Source organism: Phragmites australis, chromosome 23 (assembly GCF_958298935.1).
Source record: "Phragmites australis chromosome 23, lpPhrAust1.1, whole genome shotgun sequence".
Lineage (NCBI taxonomy): Eukaryota > Viridiplantae > Streptophyta > Magnoliopsida > Poales > Poaceae > Phragmites > Phragmites australis.
This window is the reverse complement of record NC_084943.1, coordinates 634,202-653,308: the sequence shown is the minus strand read 5'-3', so window position 1 is coordinate 653,308 and position 19,107 is coordinate 634,202. Positions and strand designations below refer to the sequence as shown.

The window sequence follows — 19,107 nt, the reverse complement described above, 5'->3', positions numbered from 1 at the left end:
GTCCCGGACCCCTTGGGTGTCCTTTGACCTCGGCTCGAGCAGAGACCAAGGCCGAGTATAGCTGCTCGGTGCAGGAGGCGGCGCTGCCGGTTTCGGTGGGCACGGAGATGGGGCCTGCAGGGCCCGACATCTTAACCGTGAGGTATGCATAGTGTGTGACCACCATAAACTGAGCAAGCGCCGGGCGCCTGAGGATGGCATTGTAGGAGAGGGGACTTCCACGACATCGAAGATGACGTTCTCCGTCCGGAAGTTGTCCCGGCTCCTGAATATCACGGGCAACTCGACCTGCCCGAGAGGCATCGTGTGCCTGGGCATCATCCCGTAGAAGGGGAGCGACGGCTTTTGGCGCCTGGAAGGCACCTGCAGCTTCTCGAAGGTCTCCCGGGAGAGGAGGTTCAGGCCTGCACCCCCGTCGATCAGCACTCTGCTGACCTTTATGTTACAGATGATGGAGGACACTACCAGGGGTAGTCGCCCCACGCCTGCAGTACTTACAGGGTGGTCAGACAGGCTGAACGTGATCGGGGAGTCCGACCACTTTAGGGGCCTTGCGGCCTCCGTGCTCGGGGTCGCCGAGCATACCTCGCGCCGCATGGACTTGACATAGCGACGGGAGGAGGGCGTATACGCGCCTCCGTCGATCAAGGCGACGGTGTGCTCGGGCTCCTAGAAACCGAGCTCTTGATTCTCAGGGGCGGCTCTGTTGTCACCGCCCCTACGGGGCTCTTCGCGGTCCCTCTGATGCCGCTCGATGAGACATTTGACCGTGCAGCACTCCATGAGGTTATGCCACTCGGTCTGGTGGATCTGGCATCACTTCCCCAGCTCGGTCCTCGCAGGAGCGGGGGCCCTTGCGGGAGTAGGAGCCCTTGCGGGAGCCGGAGCCCTTGAGGGGGTCGGAGCCCTTGCGGGCGTGGGCCTTCTGTCGGTGGCCGCCCGGCGCGTTGGCCGGCGGTCAGGCTCCTGGGCTGGCCTACGGGCAGGGCCCTGAGCCAGCATGACAGGGAGAGCCTCGCACCTTCTTCTCTTTTTCTTTTCCCGTCTGTCAGAGCGAGAAGGACCTGGTTGATCGGCAGCGGGTTGCTCAGGGCGCGGAACATGTCACGCCCGAGCCTCTGCCGCTTTGGCGCACTTGTCGGCCAATGCGAAGAGTTTCGTGGTGGTATCGACTTCGTGTGTGCCTAGCTTCTCGAGCATCCACTCGTCGTGGACACCCTGTCGGAATGTGACAATGATGGCGTGGGGGGTTATCCGCGGGATGGTGTTGCGGACTTGGCTGAAGCGCTATATGAAGTGTCGCAATGTCTCCCCCTCCTGCTATATCATGGCGTGAAGGTCGCATTCCAGGCCGGGACACGTGAACGTACCTTGAAAGTTAGCCACAAACTGGTGGCAGAGGTCATCCCAGAAGCCGATGGATCCTAGGGGTAAGTTCATATGCCAAGAACGGGCAGAGCCCCTCAAGGCTACATGGAAATAATTGGCCATCACCTTTTCACTATCGCCGGCCGCTTGGACAGCGGTGGTGCAGATTTGGAGGAACTTGACGGGGTCGATGGACCCGTAGTACTTCTTCGGTAATTCTGGCCGGAACTTCGTGGGCCAGTTGACCCGATGGAGCTCGCTAGTGAAGACGCGGTAGCCTGTGCCGTACACTGTTGCGCGGGCAGCGCCCTTGGGCGGTGAACGCCGGTGAGCCGGGGAGCCCCGGCGGTCATGGGCCAGCATGGAGGAGGCTTGGTCCTCAGCTTCGGCCTCATGCCGGGACTCCCGTTGGCGCTCGAGGGTGACGCGTGCATCTTCGACGTCCCTCCGTTCGTTGAGAAGCAAGTGGAGGTCCTGAGCTCCGGTAGTGGTCAGGGGGGCAGCACTCCGCTTGGAGGCCCCCCGATCGGTTCGGCCGCCACCTGAGGACGGACCGACCTTGGTTGCGCCGCGGTGGGAGGTGGCGTGGGAGCTTTCGGCCAACACCTGATGGTGAGCCGTGCCCACCAGGGCGGCCACCTCCTGGAGCCAGCGGCCTTCTGAGGTTTCCCCCGTCGCCTGGATTGGTAGGTGCTTGAGGAGAGCTTGCGCCGCAAGTAGTGCGCTCCCAGGACTGGCATCGCCGAAGGCGAGCCTGCGCCGCAACGGCGCCCGGCGCTGTCCAGACGTGAACCTTGCGGCAGGAGTTTCTGCTGCTTGCTGAGGGTTAGGCGGTGCTCTTGCAACGGCGGCGGAGGCCCTGCTGAGCCCAGCACCATGGTCCCCGTGAGAGGGGGGCGCCGTGCTGGTGGACCGGGGCTGCTGCTGAGGAGCAGCAGTGACCGGGGCCTCCTGTGCGAGGGGCTTCATTTCTTGACTGGAGCTGGAGCCGGTGCATCGAAGACAATGGCCACCTGCTATTTTTTCTGCAGGAAAAGAAAACAAATTCAGGGATGCAACCCCCTACCTGGTGCGCCAGCTATCAGAGGGTGAACTCCTCAAGCAGGGATCCGGAGGGACCCCCTTTGAGATTCGGCCGGGGGGATGATTCTAAATCTGTTTTGCGGGTGAAATAAATGGGCGTAAATGCGATGCAGGTGGGATAGAAGGATCGGATGCAGAAGTAGTAAATGCACTGGAGATTTTTAGACAGGTTCGGGCCACACTGAGTATAACACCCTATTCCTGTGTGTGTGCTATAAATACTCTGAGAATGTCTCTCAGAGATGTTGCTGGTTACAAGAATATTTGTCTAGCCTAGAGCTTCGAGCTCCTTGTTTTTTCGGTGATCTCAGCTTCTGTGCTTGTACTAAGACTCTGTCTTCTTCCTCGGCTTCCTATCCTCAACCTTCTTCTTGTCTGTCTCCCTCCACTCGTCCCTTTCACCGGGGGAGCCCGTCCCGCCTTAAATACCCGTCGGGGCGGTAGCGTGCCAAGAAAGGGAGGGCGCGAGTTCCAAGATGCCATAAATGGAAAGCAACCATCATGGGCTGCTGCGCGAAGTGACGGGGAGGGTTGAAAACACGCCCCCGTCCGGTCTGGTTCGTCATCATGCCGTTCTGGAACGGGCGTTGTTGGTGTATCAGGAATCGGGGGTCCCTGAGTCCCAAGGCCAGGCCAACCGTCCGCCACGTGTCACCATCCCGCGAGGTTCCTCCCGCGAGGTGAGGAAAGTCTAAGTTCCAGGAGAAGGTGCTCGGGGCCACAGTCCCTGGTCCCCGAGCACCCCAGTTCCCCGATGACCCGCAGAGTCTAAGTACCGGGAAGAAAGTGCTCGGGGAGGTGCCCGGTCAGCCCCGAGCACCCTAGTCCCCCGACGATCAGAAGAGCTAAGTTCCGGGAGAGAGTGCTCAGGGGCTGCGCGCAGCAGTCCCCGAGCGCACGGTTCCCCGAGGGTCAGTGTGAAAGTGCTCGGGAGAGAGTGCTCGGGGCTGCATGTGGCAGCCCCCGGGCTCTCGGTTCCCCGAAAGATCTGTACAAAAGTGCTCGGGAGAGAGTGCTCGGGGTTGCACGTGGTAGCCCCCGGGCTCTCGGTTCCCCGAAGGTTCGTACAAGAGTGCTCGAGAGAAAGTGCTCTGGGAGGTAAACAGTACCTTGTATCCTCGAGCACCCGGTGCCCCGAGGAAAAGGATAAGCATTCTCGGGAGAGAGTGCTCAGGGAGGTGAACAGTACCCCTGAGCGCTCAGTGCCCCGACGACCCGGAACGGCCCCTGAGGGGCCCGACGATGAGGTGTCAATCAGTCAGAGGTCTGAGGCTGCATTTAATGAGCGTGCGCGGCCTGACATTCCCAACTGCTCCCGCCGCAGTGTCAGTTCCTGCCACGTTTTGGCAGAAAGGCGTGGGGCTATTAATTGCATGGGTCCCGTCCCGTGTCATCCGGTGTGTCTCGGGATAACATCGTCAGGATCAAGGCATTCCGCCTGACGCCCTGCCGTGGCAGAAGAACAAGACAGGACGGGCACGCCGGGTAGCTCTGTGGCTGCCCCGTGGGCCCTCTCAACGGCGCCCGTTGCCAGGGCGTTTATGGTGACAAGTGACCGGGCGTGCGCCACGTTTTCCACCTCCCCGGTCACTTCGCCCAGAGAAAATGATGACGCCTTTCCCAGTCATGGCGTCTTGGAAATTGTGCCCCCTCCTTCCCGTTCGGGTCATGTCGCAGCCGGCGAACGCATAAAAGAGTCGGCACACAGAAGAGAAAAGAGGATGACACCCGCAAGCATCGAACACAGAAGCACCAAGAATCAAACCGTAGTCCCTGCCCAAGAACAAGGAGCCTCAAGCTCTTAGTTAGACACAATATTCTTGTAACCAGCAACATCCTTGAGGGACTTCCTCAGGACAGTTATTACATCCACACAGGAGTAGGGTATTACGCCCCTGCGCGGCCCGAACCTGTCTAAACTCCGGTGCATTTACTTCCCCTTGCACTAGGTCAATCATCCCCCACCACCGGCCGTTGCATTTACTTCCACTTCCATTTATTTCTCCGACGAACTTATTCAGGATCATCCCCCCGGCTGAATCTCTAAAAAGGGGTCTCTCGGGATCCCTGCGACAGGAGTTAATCCTCTGACAGGCGCCGCGGAGAGGACCTACCGGGCAGCCACTGAACAGCCCGGCATGCCCGCTCGGTCTTGTACACCTGACACAGCAGGGCGGCAGGCGGGGTGCCTTGGGCTTCGCGATGCTATCTCGAGGCGCGCCGGATGTCCCGCGATGGGACCCGTGCATTAAATGTCCCCACGCTTCCCTGCCAGGTCGTGGCAGGGACTGACATCGAGCGTGGTAAGAGCAGTTGGAGGTGACAGTCCACGCGCCCTCTTAAATGCGGCATCGGGCATTTCATTGGTTGACACCTCACCGCTGGACCTCTGTGGGGGCCACCAGCGAAGGACTTTTTAGACCGTCGGAGAACCGAGTGCTCGGGGGTCACTGTTCACAGCCCCGAGCACTCTCTCCTAGATATACCCTTTCTTGGTCCTCGGGGAACCGAGTGCTCGGGGGCCACTGTTCACAGCCCCGAGCACTCTCTCCCGGAATTGGCTGTTCGGGTCCTCAGGGAACCGAGTGCTCGGGGACCACTGTTCATGACCCCGAGCACTCTCTCCCGGAACTAACTTCTTTGGGTCCTCGGGGTACTCGGGTGCTCGGGGGCCACTGTTCGCAGCCCCGAGCACCCCCCCCTTCCCGGTACTTGGCTTTTCTGGTCGTCGGGGGACTTGAGTGTCCGAGGGCCACTGTTCATGGCTCTGAGTACTCTCTTCCCGGCACTTGGTCTTCTCGGGTCATCGGGGAACTCGGGTACTCGGGGACCACTGTTCATGGCCCCGAGCACCCTCTCCCGGGACTTAGTCTTCCCGGGAGGGCGCCACATGGCAAACTGCTGATCTGACCTCGGGAACCCCTGGTTCCTATGTCACCGACAAAGGCAAAAGGTAATAATTCTCAGGTTAATAGCAACAATCCTACTTCTATCCCTATGCATGTGAATGAGGCTGTGTTGATGAGTTCTCCAACTGGTTCGGTGGCACCAAGATTTATCGTGGTGACTCCTTTCAACAAGAAGCCTACGTGCAACACCTCTTTGCCAACGTCTGAGACCGATCACGGCAAGCGGACCTAGCAGCACCATCTAGAGCTGTCATTGCGGCTTCATGTCTGGGGATTATCCCAAGGCCAGCCTCTATTCCATCCAGTGGAGGGACACCATATCCATCGACCAGTAGCTAGTCTGGTGTGGTGAACTGCAGGGTGGTAAATGCAGCCACTAAGCCATTGCAACTCTACTCCAGGATAAAGCTGGCAGTTGGGGTCGTTTTCCTATCCATGTCATGTGATGAAAAATCGAGATGTGCAAATGGGACTGCCAAATGTTGATGCTGCCCAGGAGGAGCTGCAAGCACCTGTCTCCATGGCTGGCCAGGCGTCGGTGTCCGCAAGCGGGCGAATTGGTTTCTCGAGTCCGCCAGCTGACTTGGTCTCCAAGAGGGCTCAGCAGGTGGCTGCTACTGGCTGGGCACTGGTGGATCAGCAGGCCGCTGCCTAGCCAGCTCAGCTGGCCCCGGACAAGACGGAGCTACAGGGTGACGCAATGGCAGATCAGCAGGATGCCGCCTAGATGGTTCTTTTGGCCACCACCGGTCGGGCATTGGTGGTCGGGAGAGGCTAGATGGCTCTACAGGAGAGCATTGCTGACCGAGCACTGGAGACTTGGGAGGTTGCCTCCCAGGTGGCACAGCAGGCCATGACCTGGAGGGCACCACCAGACAGACATCGGTGGCTGCGTGCGACCTGGATAGCGGTACGGGGTGTGCCGGCTGAGGATGCCACCTAGGAGGATAAAAAGGGCACCGACGGCCAAGCTGGCCATACACAGATGGAAGCGAGAGGTCTCACCGGCCTCTCGGGTGTGCCGGTTGTGGTTCAGGTGGTGCATGTCCTTGATGATGCTACTTGGCTTGCACTCACTCGATCTCCTTCCTCGTCGATCGGTGCTTGTGCACCTTCTCAGCGGCAGCTACCAGTTGGGATGGAGTCTGATGGGCTCTGAGACAACGGCCATAAGCACTCCTCCAAAAGGGCCGATGGTGCAACGAAGGCAGATGGGGGCTTGTTGGGGCGAGCCATGCGACATGCAGTAGAAAGGAATCTTGACGGGGTGCGGTAGTGCAACATAGATGTTAGCTGCGATAGATCTGCCTCCACGACTATGACTCAAGTTGCATCTGCACAAGGTATGTGTTCTGTTCCTTCCCACCCCCTCTATTTAGCTCAAACCTGATGGCCAATCTTAGTCCTCTCAGTATCTCGTTAGGGAAAAATATAATGGAAATCAAAAGGTCTTCAGATGTTTTAAAATAGTTGACAGAACATTCTAACATAAGCAAGCAAATTCAATCAAACAACTACAATCAAACTAAAATAACCGATGCAAGTGAGGATGAGTGGACGCCGATTGGGATGGCTCGATCCTATCTCACTTGTTACGGGAAATTCCTGAAGTTGATATGGATGCGGTGACGCCTGGAAACATCAATTGTGACCTTAAGGCTAGCCGTCAAAAATCCAAATCACTCTCCTTCCAGACAAAAGGGCATTTGTCGGGAAAAGCCAAGAAATCTAAAATACATACTGGTGAAAAATGGAAGGCATATTCTAGAATATCATAGGTCTTGGAGACTTGGCTAAAATCAAACTAATTTCCAATTATAATAATGAGCACCGATTAGATTTTATGGCCCTGCTAGAGACACAGAAGCATACAGTCGATGCAAGGCTACTGACTGCCTCTCTGGTGGGCAGGACTTCCAATGTCACTACCATTCTCCGCGGGGCAGATCTGCAGGTATCCTTATCGGTATTAATATAGCTTCTTTGAATGTCGAGCATATTTTCGATGGGGAATTCTTAGTTAGAATTCATCTTTAGAAAAAAAATGATTCTTTCCAATGGATCTTAACTGCAGTGTATGGGCCGGTTCAACACAACCTAAAATCTAGCTTTTTGGAAGAGCTTGTCAACTCAGGTCGAGACGACCCATATCCTATTTTGGTAGGTGGGGACCTCAACATCCTTCGATTCTGAAGTGAGAAGAACAATGACAGATTTCAACTCATGTGGCCTTTACTATTCAATGTGGTCATTGGCAGCTTGGATTTAAGGGAAATTGAGCTATCAGGTCGGCAATTCACATAGGACAACAAACTTTAAATCTCCACTTTTGAAAAACTAGACCGTGTGCTTATGTCTACAGAATTGGAGGAGAGATGCCCTTTGGTCACAGCCCATGCTCTCGAGCGGACTAGGGTATCCGACCACACCCCTATTCTAATTGACACCAACAACTCAATCGTTAGGGGGGAGTACAAATCCTTCAAATTTGAAATGGGATGGCTATAACATTAGGGATTTGTTGAACGGGTGAAAGAAATTTGGAGCAGTCCGGTGACTGGTCAGAACTCCATGCAAAAATGGAAAGAAAAAAAATCAACTCACCAAGGCGTCATCTTAGAGGCAGGGCACCAAACACTGCATGAACATATAAATAAAAAAAGAAAGAACTCCTAGAGATCATTGATAAAAATCACAAAGTTTTATAAAAATCTATTTGGTCCACCGGAGAAAAACCATTTCTCCTTGCTGGAAACATAGTGGGGGGATATCCCTCAGGTTTCGGACATTGAAAACGACATTCTAACGACTACTTTCTCAGAAAAGGAAGTGTGGGATGCAATGTTTCAGATAGAACATAAGACCATCTCCAACCATGTTCTCTTCATTTCATTCCCTTCCCGATTCCCTTCCCTATTCTCATTACCTTTATTTTCTCTCATCTCCAACAGCTTCCCTTCGGAGGGAATCGCGAAGGGAAAGGAGAGAGAATCCCATTCTAAAGGGAATGACCCTGAGAATCCCGTTGTGACGGGAACCGTGAAGGAAAACCATTGAAGCATTGAAGGGAACGAAAATCCCTTCATGATGGGAATATGACCCCTGAAGGGAATCCCTTCGGGCTAGTCAAAGCACCCGGGCCGAATGGATTTTCGGCAAAGTTATATCATAAATTCTAGGATGTCATAAAAAATGATCTAATGACACTATTTCTGGCATTACATGATGGAACATTGCCGATACATAGCCTTAACTTTAGTATACTCATTCTGCTATCCAAAACCAAAGATGATGCTTGTATACAACAGTATAGGCCCATTTGCCTTCTAAACATCAGCTTCAAGATTTTTACAAAGGTATTAACCAACCGTATAAACAGGGTAGTGGATCGGATAATTCGATCCACTCAGACCGTGTTTATGAGAGGGAGGAATATCCTGGAAGGAGTCGTGACCCTACATGAGATCATTCACAAATTGCACCGTAAAAAGATGAGTGGAGTCTTACTAAAATTTGACTTCGAAAAAGGCTTACGATAAAGTCAAGTGGCCATTCTTACTACAATCACTCCGAATGAAAGGATTCTCACCTAAATGGTGTTCTTAGATACATTCCTTCATTTCAGGGGGCAGTGTAGCGGTGAAGGTCAATGAAGACATCGGTAAAAAATTTCAAACAAAAAAAGGACTACGCAAGGATATCCACTCTCTCTGATTCTGTTTAACATAATTACAGATACGTTTGCAGTTCTCATCGGGAGAGCCAAAAGAGAAGGTCAAATTGACAGTGCAGTTCACCTTGTGGAGAATGGTTTATCTATCCTTCAATATACGGATGACACAATTCTATTCTTGGACCACGACTAGGAAAAAGCTAGAAACTTGAAAGCATTGCTCTATGCCTTTGAGCAGCTTTTTTGGCATGAAGATCAACTTCCACAAAAACGAATTGTTCTATTTTGGCAAAGCCCAAGAAAACGTGACCCAATATACTAAGCTTTTCGAGTGCGAATTGGGGGAATTACCCCTACACTACTTGGGAATTCCTATTCATTACTGTAAGTTAAAGAACTCAGATTGGTCGGGCATCATGGAACGGATTGAGAAAAGACTAAGCAGTTGGTTGAGCAAATACCTATTCGCAGGTGGACACCTTGTTCTCCTAAACTCAGCTCTCAGCAGACTGTCTACTTACATGATGTCCTTCTTCATCATCCCGAGGGGGTTTCTAAAGCTAATTGACTACTTCCACTCCAAATTCTTCTAGTAGGGGGATAGTCATAAGAAAAGTGTCGTCTAGCGAAATAGAGTGTCTTGTGCCTACCCAAATAGCAGGGTGGTTTAGGGATCAGGAATCTTGATGCTCATAACTTGGCCATGTTATGTAAATGGCTTTATAACTTATAAACCGGAGAAGGGAATTGGCAAAAATTATTGCAGAACAAATATCTTGGGTCCAAACCTTTGTCTCAGGTGACCTGGAAACCAGGTGACTCACATTTCTGGGCTGGGATGATGAAGGTGAAGCATATCCTATTCCACCATGGTTCATTCATGATAAAGGATGAGTCCCAAATCAGATTTTTGGAGGATCAATGGCTGGGAAATGCTCCACTTAGTGAGCACTATTCTAGCCTATATAATATAGCGCAAAACAAGGAGGACACGGTTGCCGTCGTGCTACGCTCAAACCCACCTAAAATATCCTTCCAGAGGAGCCTCATTGGCCCAAAGCTGGACGCTTGGAATGAGCTAACTAATCGCCTAAGCTATATTTATTTATCGCATGGGTGAGATGAGTTCAGGTGGAATCTATCGCAAGATGGAAAATTCCGTGTAAATGCTTTATATCGCACTCTAATCCATCACAATGCACCAAATAGGAATAGAGAGATATAGAAATTGAAGGTCCCTTTAAAAATCAAAGTTTTTCTCTAATACTTGCGTAAAGGAGTTCTTTTAATAAAGGATAAACTTTCAAAAAGATAATGGCAAGTTAGTCAAAAATGTTGTTTTTGTCACTAGAAGTAGAAGATTAAGCATCTTTCTTTTGACTGCCGTTTTGCCAGATCAGTATGGTTCACAGTCCAAGTGGTATCCAATATTTACCCACCATGTAATACAACTAATATGTTTGGTAATTGGCTCTGTAGTCTAAGTAAACAATAGAAAGCCGATCTAATGACAGCGACTGCTATTTTTTGTTGGTCTATCTGGCTATGCAGAAATGATATTGTCTTTAACAAAATACAATGTTCATCTCCTTTGTAGGTTATCTTTTCTTGTACATAGTGACTCTGCACTTGATCTATTCTGCAGCGTCATGAGCGACAACTTTCGGTGACTACAACGTGTGCGCACTTAGAGCGGGCGGTCAAAGAGGTCTTTACCCAATTCCGGTGGCTATCTAGACTTTGCATGGCAGATTGACCTCCTAGACCCGTTTCGTAGTGTCCCACCTTTAAGAACCGTTTGATATGTCTTTTCTTGTTTTTCTTTTGGATGTGTGCATCTGAGTTATGCAAAGGTCTCGAGCTCGCTCTTTGATGATTGTATCATCTTGATATGATGATAAGAGTTAAAAAAGCTTCCATTATAAGAAAATGACTGCATGTGTGTGCCCTGACTAAATTATATTCACCAGGATGGAAATTCAGATAAGATCAACATATCAGTCATGGCTTGCATGATACATATGTTTAGGAATGGGAATTTCTAGTGCAATAATGCAGCTCAAAGAGGAATCTTTGTAGTGGGCATCAATGACTAAGACCATCTCCAGCAGAGGAGGTATTTTTAAGATCCGGCTGCTACAGTGATTTGCGGTATACTGTAGCAACTCCAGCAGAATCGGTATCCGTAGTAACACTGTAGCACACTGCTCACAGAGACTGACAGTGGGCCCGGAGGAAGAAAATAACGTCTGTTACTGTAGCAGTACTGTTCGCAGAGGCTGACAGCGGGTCCGGAGAGAGAAAAAGAGGAGTAGAAGGTAAAAAATAGGGTAGCTGCTGGAGATGAAAAAATAAGGGATGCTGTAATAGTGATAGGGGATGCTGTAATAGTATTTTTAAGGATGAAAATTTAAGGTAGCTGCTGGAGATGGCCTAATAGCTTCAGTATTCTGGGGCAGGAGTTGACTTGTCCTCATGGTGGTAATCTTGCAGTGGCATTTTGATGATGAATAATGAATAGTTATTATATCCCAGTATCTTAGGATTTTTTATAATTTTTAGGGTATATCTTTATCTCTGGGAAGGAAATCCTTGGAATAAAGCAAAACCACCCGTAGATACCCAAGACGTCATATAACCGAGAAGGTTTATCTCCAAGAATAGAAAAAAGTCCAGAGGATGGATGATACCCCTATATATGGAGCCGAGGGGCCCTGCGGAAGACAAGCAGCGCGAAGTTATTAAAAACTATACAAGCCAACAAAAGCCGAGGAGCAAGTCGTCAACTAGTTTTAGATCTATTTAGGTTAGCTATACCCCTTGTAACAGGCTCAGATCAATACAAAATAAACATGATATAGAGTTATTATTTTCAGGGAGGACCGAACCTGTCTAAAAACCTATGTATGTTCCTTTATGATTCGTCTATTTCAAACATCTATTTCTTCAACAAGTTTATTAGATCGACAATTCATCAATCGTCGATATTTTTATCCTGCCTACGCAAATTATATAGCTCAGCATTGAAATTCTGATAAGATCGGCACACAAATCTGTCTGCCCAAATCAGGTTCTGATTTTGAGCGGTGCCAGTACAGATCCATGACGGCAAAACGAAATCCTGATTTTCTCTGACCAGTAGTTTTACTTGTCTGAGAATAACACTGGTGTGATGTTGAAGAGGGATAAGGAGCTACCAAGACCTACAGGGAATAAAGGATTTGGCAATCACAATTCACGACTCACAACCGACAATGTGCGATCCATAGCTGAACAGGCAGAAAGCAAGGGGAACTCCTAACTTTCTGAATTTTATAAGCATATCTGACTGTTTGAACGAAATGGCACTTGGTGGTGCCTTGCCTGTTCACACTGTTCTTCATTGTGAAAGCTGGTAAAATCTTACCATGGATTCTGGCAGTAAACCAAAAGGAATGAAGGAGTGGAAGTAGAATAAAACTATCTGATGCAATGAAAGGACATGGATACGATGCTTGAGAGCTCAGTTCAGGCACTTCAGTATAGGAAAATTATATCAGCTATTTTCTTCCCGAGTAAGAATTTCGAAGAAAGCTTACACCTTTTTTGGTTGCCACAAATCCATGAGGTGGATTCAATGAATGAAAACGAGAAGCAACAAAAAGAGCGCTGAGAAAGGGGATTAAAGATGAAACTGAAAATTTAAAAAATAAAGTAGTTTGAAACTGGTTCTAAAGTGAAAGTCTATTTATTTCTAAAAAAACATATGAACCTTACATTTTCACATTTCTTTCTCAGTAGATCAAACTGAACTGATAAATCCAAAACAATGAACGAGACAGCAGAATAAGGTACAATGCGATCAGAACAAGCACAACATAGATCCGTGACCTTTTATGGACTGGGGAAATTTATGTACAAAAGAAAGTAACCTCTGTTTCATTCACTCAAACAAGTAATCATAAGCAAGATACAAAAGTTAGTGAAAGTGAAAAGGTTGAGTACCAAGATCATTATCCAGAAAGAAATGATAAGCACATCGGAAAGCAAAATGTGCCAGCAAGCAGTTCGGGGTCCTATTTTCAGGAAACACTGGGTCAGTCATCTATTACATAACAGCAGCAACAGTGGCATTTAAGTTCATCTCCATGCTTCTATCCGTTCAACTTTGGAATTTATCCGGCTCACAATGCTCACACCTCTTGATTTCTCAGCTGGAGGAATGGCACGTGTTCCAGACTGTCCCTTGCCCTTTCTGGTCTTCCTACGATTGGGGCTTCGGCTCCCCTTGCCTTGAAGAGAATTCACAGCTGTTGCACAGGAAGCGTCATAAGTAACAGCCAGATCAGCAAGTTGTGAGCAACTAGTGGAGCCCTCCGTGCTCGTCAGGACTTCACTTGTCTGGCCAGTGAAAGCAGTAGTGACTCCTCCAGCAGCATTAGTTTCTTTAGGCTTGTCTTCAGTGCTGTGTGCAGGACTGTTCAGAAGGGGCTCCTCGTTGACAAAAGAGGGATGCCTCGATCCTTCCTCATTCCGCAGGTGAGAGTCAAGTGTCACGCTGGGCTTCTGATGCCCATTTTCATCAGATGGGTCCTTCTGGGGCAGCGAAGCATCCTCTAGATGAGACTCTTCTCTATCCTTGAGGGTCTTTTGTATTAGCATCTTGAGAAAATTCATCACTTGCACTGCATACATCAGTGCAGTCAAAGGATCTGCCATCTGCATGATAAGTGTGCTACAGTTAGCATCTGCTAAACCATTTGAGTATTTGGCGTGAGGTATATTGCTAGTTTGCTATGCTATAATCACAACGCAATACCTGAGTCATATTTGGTGCAAAAACCATAGCAATATTGCGAGCATTCATCTTGTTTATCTGTTCTTCTTGGACAACATCAGCCATCAGGTTAACAGCCCAGTCAAGTAAGGCTGCTTCAACTGGTGGAAGGCATTTAGCAACCTGAGAACAGTCCTCTTCAGATTGGCACTGCATCACCTGTTCAGGTGGAATAGAGTCGAGCACCCCGCTCGGCAGTTCCCTAAACCAGGCCTGAAAGAGATGAAAAAACAGATTAGATAAGAATATACTTTTGTCATTAAGTATGTTCATCGGGCCAAGTAAAGCTGACTGACTCAAGAGTATAAACTGTTAATGTCAAATAAGTTGACCACACCCCATAACTGCTTCCAAAAGCAAGATTATATTCTGCGACAGAATATTCCATGACACCACGATCACAAATTCACAATCACAGCTTTGTATGCATTGGAAAAGGTTGCGGCAATATCTTTGTGCAAGAAAAAGAGAAGATTTGAGTTCCAATAGAAAGTGAAGTCTGGATTCTCTGGCAGGTGTTGACATGAAATTCAACCGGTGAAAATAAACGCAATTATTGGCATTAATAGCTCTGAGTAACGAACGATTAAGACACTGATGATGTCAATAGAATGATTAGAAATTTAGAATCACATAAGCTACATGATAGAAAGAAGCTTACTTTGATTAGACCTGCCAAACAGTGGACATCAATGCCATCTGGAATTATTCCACTATTTAACTGGTCTCTCACAAGTTCCTCCTGGCTATTCTCTGCGTTTATACGAAAAATACCTTCTGCCTGCAAGTACAAACAAGACAACACTTACTTGGTCTGGACAAAGTACCAAGCACTGATAAAAAGAATGTAAGACATAAGAGATCCTAAAGGCACACCCGAAGACCGCCCTGTTCATAGAGACGCCTTTGCATCATCAAGAGAATCGTGGGAACACTGTTTCCTCTGGAATCATAGGAACACTGCATTGATTCTGTTGAAACTCCAAAGACACTTGTGCTGCATTTCAAGTTTCAATCAGCTAAAGTAAACATGCAATGGAAATAACAGTTTTTGTTGTTTACAAATGCATAGTTTATGTTGTTCAAAAGTGCATATTAGAATTGCAAAATAGATGTGTGTTGCAAGACTAAGGATATGGCCACAGAAAATGAGACCACCACACCATTGACGTCAAGTTATCCTTTTAGAACAAGATTTTAATAATTTAGGTGGTGCCCAAGAGATCAAGAACATCCTCTGAATTCTTCAAAGTTATACAAGGATCCCAACTAATCTTCACATGCCTAAAAACTCGGCATCAAAATAAAGGTGTGAAAAAAAAACAAAATGTTATTTCGGAGATGAATGTATTTGTTTGCTAACTGCTAACTCGAGTGCACATACCATCCCTGGAAACTGCCATTCTTTTTTTTTTTTTTGGGCAGGAACTGTGCTCATTTGAGAAGATCTCCAATTATTGACTGAGTTACAACGGTCATACACTAGCCATCCTTGAGTTTGAAGATTGGGTATAGGTGTTTGTGCCACTTTATCTTCTTTTGGAGGCACTAGGCTCCCATCCTTCTATAAAGTAGGAACTTGATATAGAAGGCCGTTGTTTGTTCTTTTTAAATTGCCTAGTACTGAGAACGTAAATCTTGGAAATCCCAATAAGAAACAAGATTCTGTTCTGAGCATAAGTCCGAAAGTATAGCAAAGCAGAGAAATAACATTTCAACACAATGTCTACTATACAAACGGACAGAGGACAAATGATAAAAAAAATTAAGTAATTTGAAACTCTAGAGCAAACAAAAAGGGAGTAAATCATCTAATCAAGGCAAAATATGCTGTTAGTAAATCATGGACTCCCAGCAGCTTTCGTATATTCCTGATAATAGATGACGCAACAATCTACTTTATATCCCTAGTTCAATCAACAAATTTCCTGGATGAAGTAAGCAGCTACAGAAAAATCATGGATGACTACGTACTAAATAACAACACATAAAAAAAATGATTGGCCAATTGTTTAATGGGACATGGATAAAACGCAACAGAAAGTATTTCTACACAGAATGGTGGTTCAAAGCATATCCAGTTATCCACTATCAAGACATGCGCAGTTCGCCTACCATAGTCCAAGTCCAGCTAAGGTTACCAACACAAAACGCCAAGTTCAAACTATATACGCACAATTCAAATGGAATTTGAATTCCAGCACAGAGAAATTGTGTTTCCCTACAAAATTTCAGATCAAAGCAGCACGGAGGTTGTAACAAACAAAACAAACCATCGTTTTCACCCCGATCAAAATCACAACGAAAATAGGCAAAAAGCAATGCCATCAAAATCGTATAAGGTACTGAACTTTTGACAGACCTCGTATAAGCAATGCCATTTACATTTCAAAGCTAAACAGAATAAAAAGTACTGAACTGTTAACAAACAGAATAATTGCTTGTAGAATAGCTAAACAAATGGCAATTTTTTTCTGAAACAGTGCATACCAAAACACCACAATAATTGCAAACAGGAAGCACAAAATTGTCACCCTCCCGCAGAAATAAAATTCAAATAGAACCTAGTAGTTGAATGTATGAAACCGCTGAATTCAGAACAAAAACCAAATCTTTCAAAGCTTGAGCTTAATACCAGTTAATGAAGAAAAAATGAGACAGACCTCGCACTGGGAGCGCGGCGGGGCACCTCGGGCTCGAACTCGACGGGGAGCCCCAGGAATCCATGGAACCTATCGAACGTGACGTGCGCCACGTGCTGCACGTCCGTCGGCCACCCAATCTCCATCCCACAGCCGCCGCCGTCACCGCCCTCAGCCCTGCAACCGAGCAGCGACTTGCGCAGCAGCTCAAACAGCAGCGCCAAGAACGACCACCGCTCCTCTTCCTCCTCCTCCGACCCTCCTGCTTCCTGCCCACGCCGTTCTTGGAGTTCAAGGCTCCCTGTAGATCCCGTAGGGTGCTCCGGGCTGCCGCTTCCTCGGAGCACGTCGCTGTCGGCATTGGCTAAATAGCGCAGGGAGGAGGCGCGGCTTGCGGGGGAAGCGAGGTTGGTCGGGCCCCGGAGGAGCGCCACCTCCGTCATTGCTTCCTCCTTTTCGCTCTCGCTCTAATTCTCTGGGATTATGAGCTGTGATCTGGTGCGGTGTAGGACCGATTGGGGGCGATTTGGGAGATGTTTCTTGGGATTTCGCGGATGATGGAGCGGGCCAATGCACCAAGAAATGATTAGGGATTCTCGCAGTGGAGTTCTTGGTGCGTCCCTATTAAGGATTTCTTGATGTTCGCTTCCGTTGGAGATTGGAATTGTTGGGGCAGGATTGGAGGGGATTGGCTGTGGTGGTGCGCGTGGTTCAAATCCACGATGCAATCGCAGCAAAAAAGAATTGGAGCGTCGACAAATGGACAGCAAAAGGGGGGATTTTTAACTCAAACGTGGGATCCTTTGCCAGAAAAGACTCAATTTTTAACAGGGAAAGATGAATTCTCTTCCGCTGTTTGGTGGAGAATGAATAGAATTTTTGTGGAGGTGGAGTTGGATTGAAGGGAGGGCTTGGGCTGGGGGTGATGGCACCATCATTCCTCTCCTGCTCCTGCTCCTACTCCTCTCCTCCCCGCTTTAGGCCATGCAACGCACACATGGATGATGGATCAGCATGCTTCTCGCTTCTCGCTCACGCGTGCGTTTCTTCTTTATTTAAACTACCTCCAGAAAAAGTCCAACTTTTTTTCTTTTTGGAACTAACAATCCAACCTTTTCTAACTGTCTCCAACTGGATACGTCACCGAAAGTTATGGGATGGATTAACTGCAAAACATGTTGTGTCAACTACTTAGTCAATTATTGTGTGCAGTTAGGCCGCTCTGTGACACCCGGTATCAAAACAAGCTCGGAAGGTCATCTAGATTAATCTTAAAAAAATCTGCCGAAAGTTGATAGAAAAAATTTCAGCAGCACCTCCCCTGAAAGTAGAGGTATAACAGGTAACAACAAACCAGACAAAACAGATATAGAATATCACACTAGAAAAAATAAAGATCCTAGCAAACGAGGTACAAGCCTCGACCAAACAACTGAACCACCATCAAACTCACTATATACATTACAGGGCAAAAGACAATATCTAACAGGATATCAAATTTAGCTCAAGAGAGAAGGTGAACGCGCAGGCGACGTGTAGCTACCCATCCCGCAAGTGATTGACACCTCAAAAGAAACCTGGAAAGAAAGCACGAGTGAGATTCGAAAATCTCAGCAAGAGAAAGGTACTTTAACAAAAAGCTATTTAGCCACAGATGAATGTGCTAACAATTCTAAATAGAAACTAGTAATGAAACAGACCGCCAACACTAGGAGAAACAATTATGACTAAGCAAGTCCAACGATAACATTAATCATTTTAACATTCGGTTGGTATAAGCCTTCAGAGCCGCATATATATCTATATATAAGCTAACTAAAGGAAATAAGATTTGATACGAATAACCCATTGAATTTCATAAGAAGATATAGCCATGCACATGACATACTCTCCTCACCCTTACCCCTCCTCGGGTAACGTAAGGGTGTGCACCGTACCCCTCCTCGGGTGACATACGGTGCTGTACCGGTACAGTCGCGGCCAGAAGACGACGACAAACTTCCAATACATGAGATGTATATGTATGACGTGCTTCAAGCATAACTAACATAACTCCCGAAATATGCTTGAGACTTAAAAAAATATTGCATAAAATAATAATGAACAACTGCAGAATGGCATATCGTGCTTACTGCACTTCATAAATCAAACGTCGAGGAAACTTCTGAAAACGTAAACAACATAGTAACCAGCTCATAATCAGTTATTCAGATTAGATGAATGCCTTGTAATTAAAGAATGTAGGTAACTCAATAAGAGGTTAAAGCGTAGCCATTCGCTACAATCACTTGTCTTTACCGACGATGAAGCCGGGCACTAGTCGTGACGTGAGGTCGCACCACCTGAACAAACACACCATTAGTACAACGATGCCACAACGACGAAGTAGAAGAGGACACACGCTAATATGCCAAAAGCACCTAAACCAATTACCCAAAAAGAATAACGTCCACGCCATCGGTACGCCTATATTTCGGAAAACTAAATAGAAAATTGTATCACATTAAATGATACACTATTTCCAATTCAGAGTCGAACCAAAATTCTCACTAATTAGACTTTGCTCCGATGAACGAAAAGAATACTTCGACTTTCGAATCAACAACGATTATCAAA

The 19,107-nt window shown here is 47.7% G+C and overlaps 1 protein-coding gene across 1 annotated transcript; it reads right to left on the bottom strand.

Moving 5' to 3' along the window:
* Positions 1 to 12,883: 12,883 nt before the first annotated feature.
* On the bottom strand, positions 12,884 to 17,570 carry LOC133906425 (rho GTPase-activating protein 5-like). Its single transcript, XM_062348322.1, has 5 exons — positions 16,513 to 17,570; positions 14,726 to 14,846; positions 14,511 to 14,630; positions 13,832 to 14,062; positions 12,884 to 13,731 (listed from the first exon to the last, which is right to left on the bottom strand). The coding sequence occupies exons 1-5, from the start codon at positions 16,932 to 16,934 to the stop codon at positions 13,153 to 13,155; spliced, it is 1,473 nt and encodes a 490-aa protein (XP_062204306.1). The 5' UTR covers positions 16,935 to 17,570; the 3' UTR covers positions 12,884 to 13,152.
* Positions 17,571 to 19,107: the final 1,537 nt, after the last annotated feature.

Excerpts from the sequence above, each read along its gene's own strand:
- LOC133906425 (XM_062348322.1), bottom strand. The coding sequence starts at position 16,934 with ATGACGGAGGTGGCGCTCCTCCGGGGCCCGACCAACCTCGCTTCCCCC. Across the intron at positions 14,631-14,725 it reads ATGAACAGGGCGGTCTTCGG|GCAGAAGGTATTTTTCGTAT; the intron begins GTGTGCCTTTAG and ends TTGTACTTGCAG. Across the intron at positions 14,063-14,510 it reads GTTTGGCAGGTCTAATCAAA|GCCTGGTTTAGGGAACTGCC; the intron begins GTAAGCTTCTTT and ends CATCTCTTTCAG.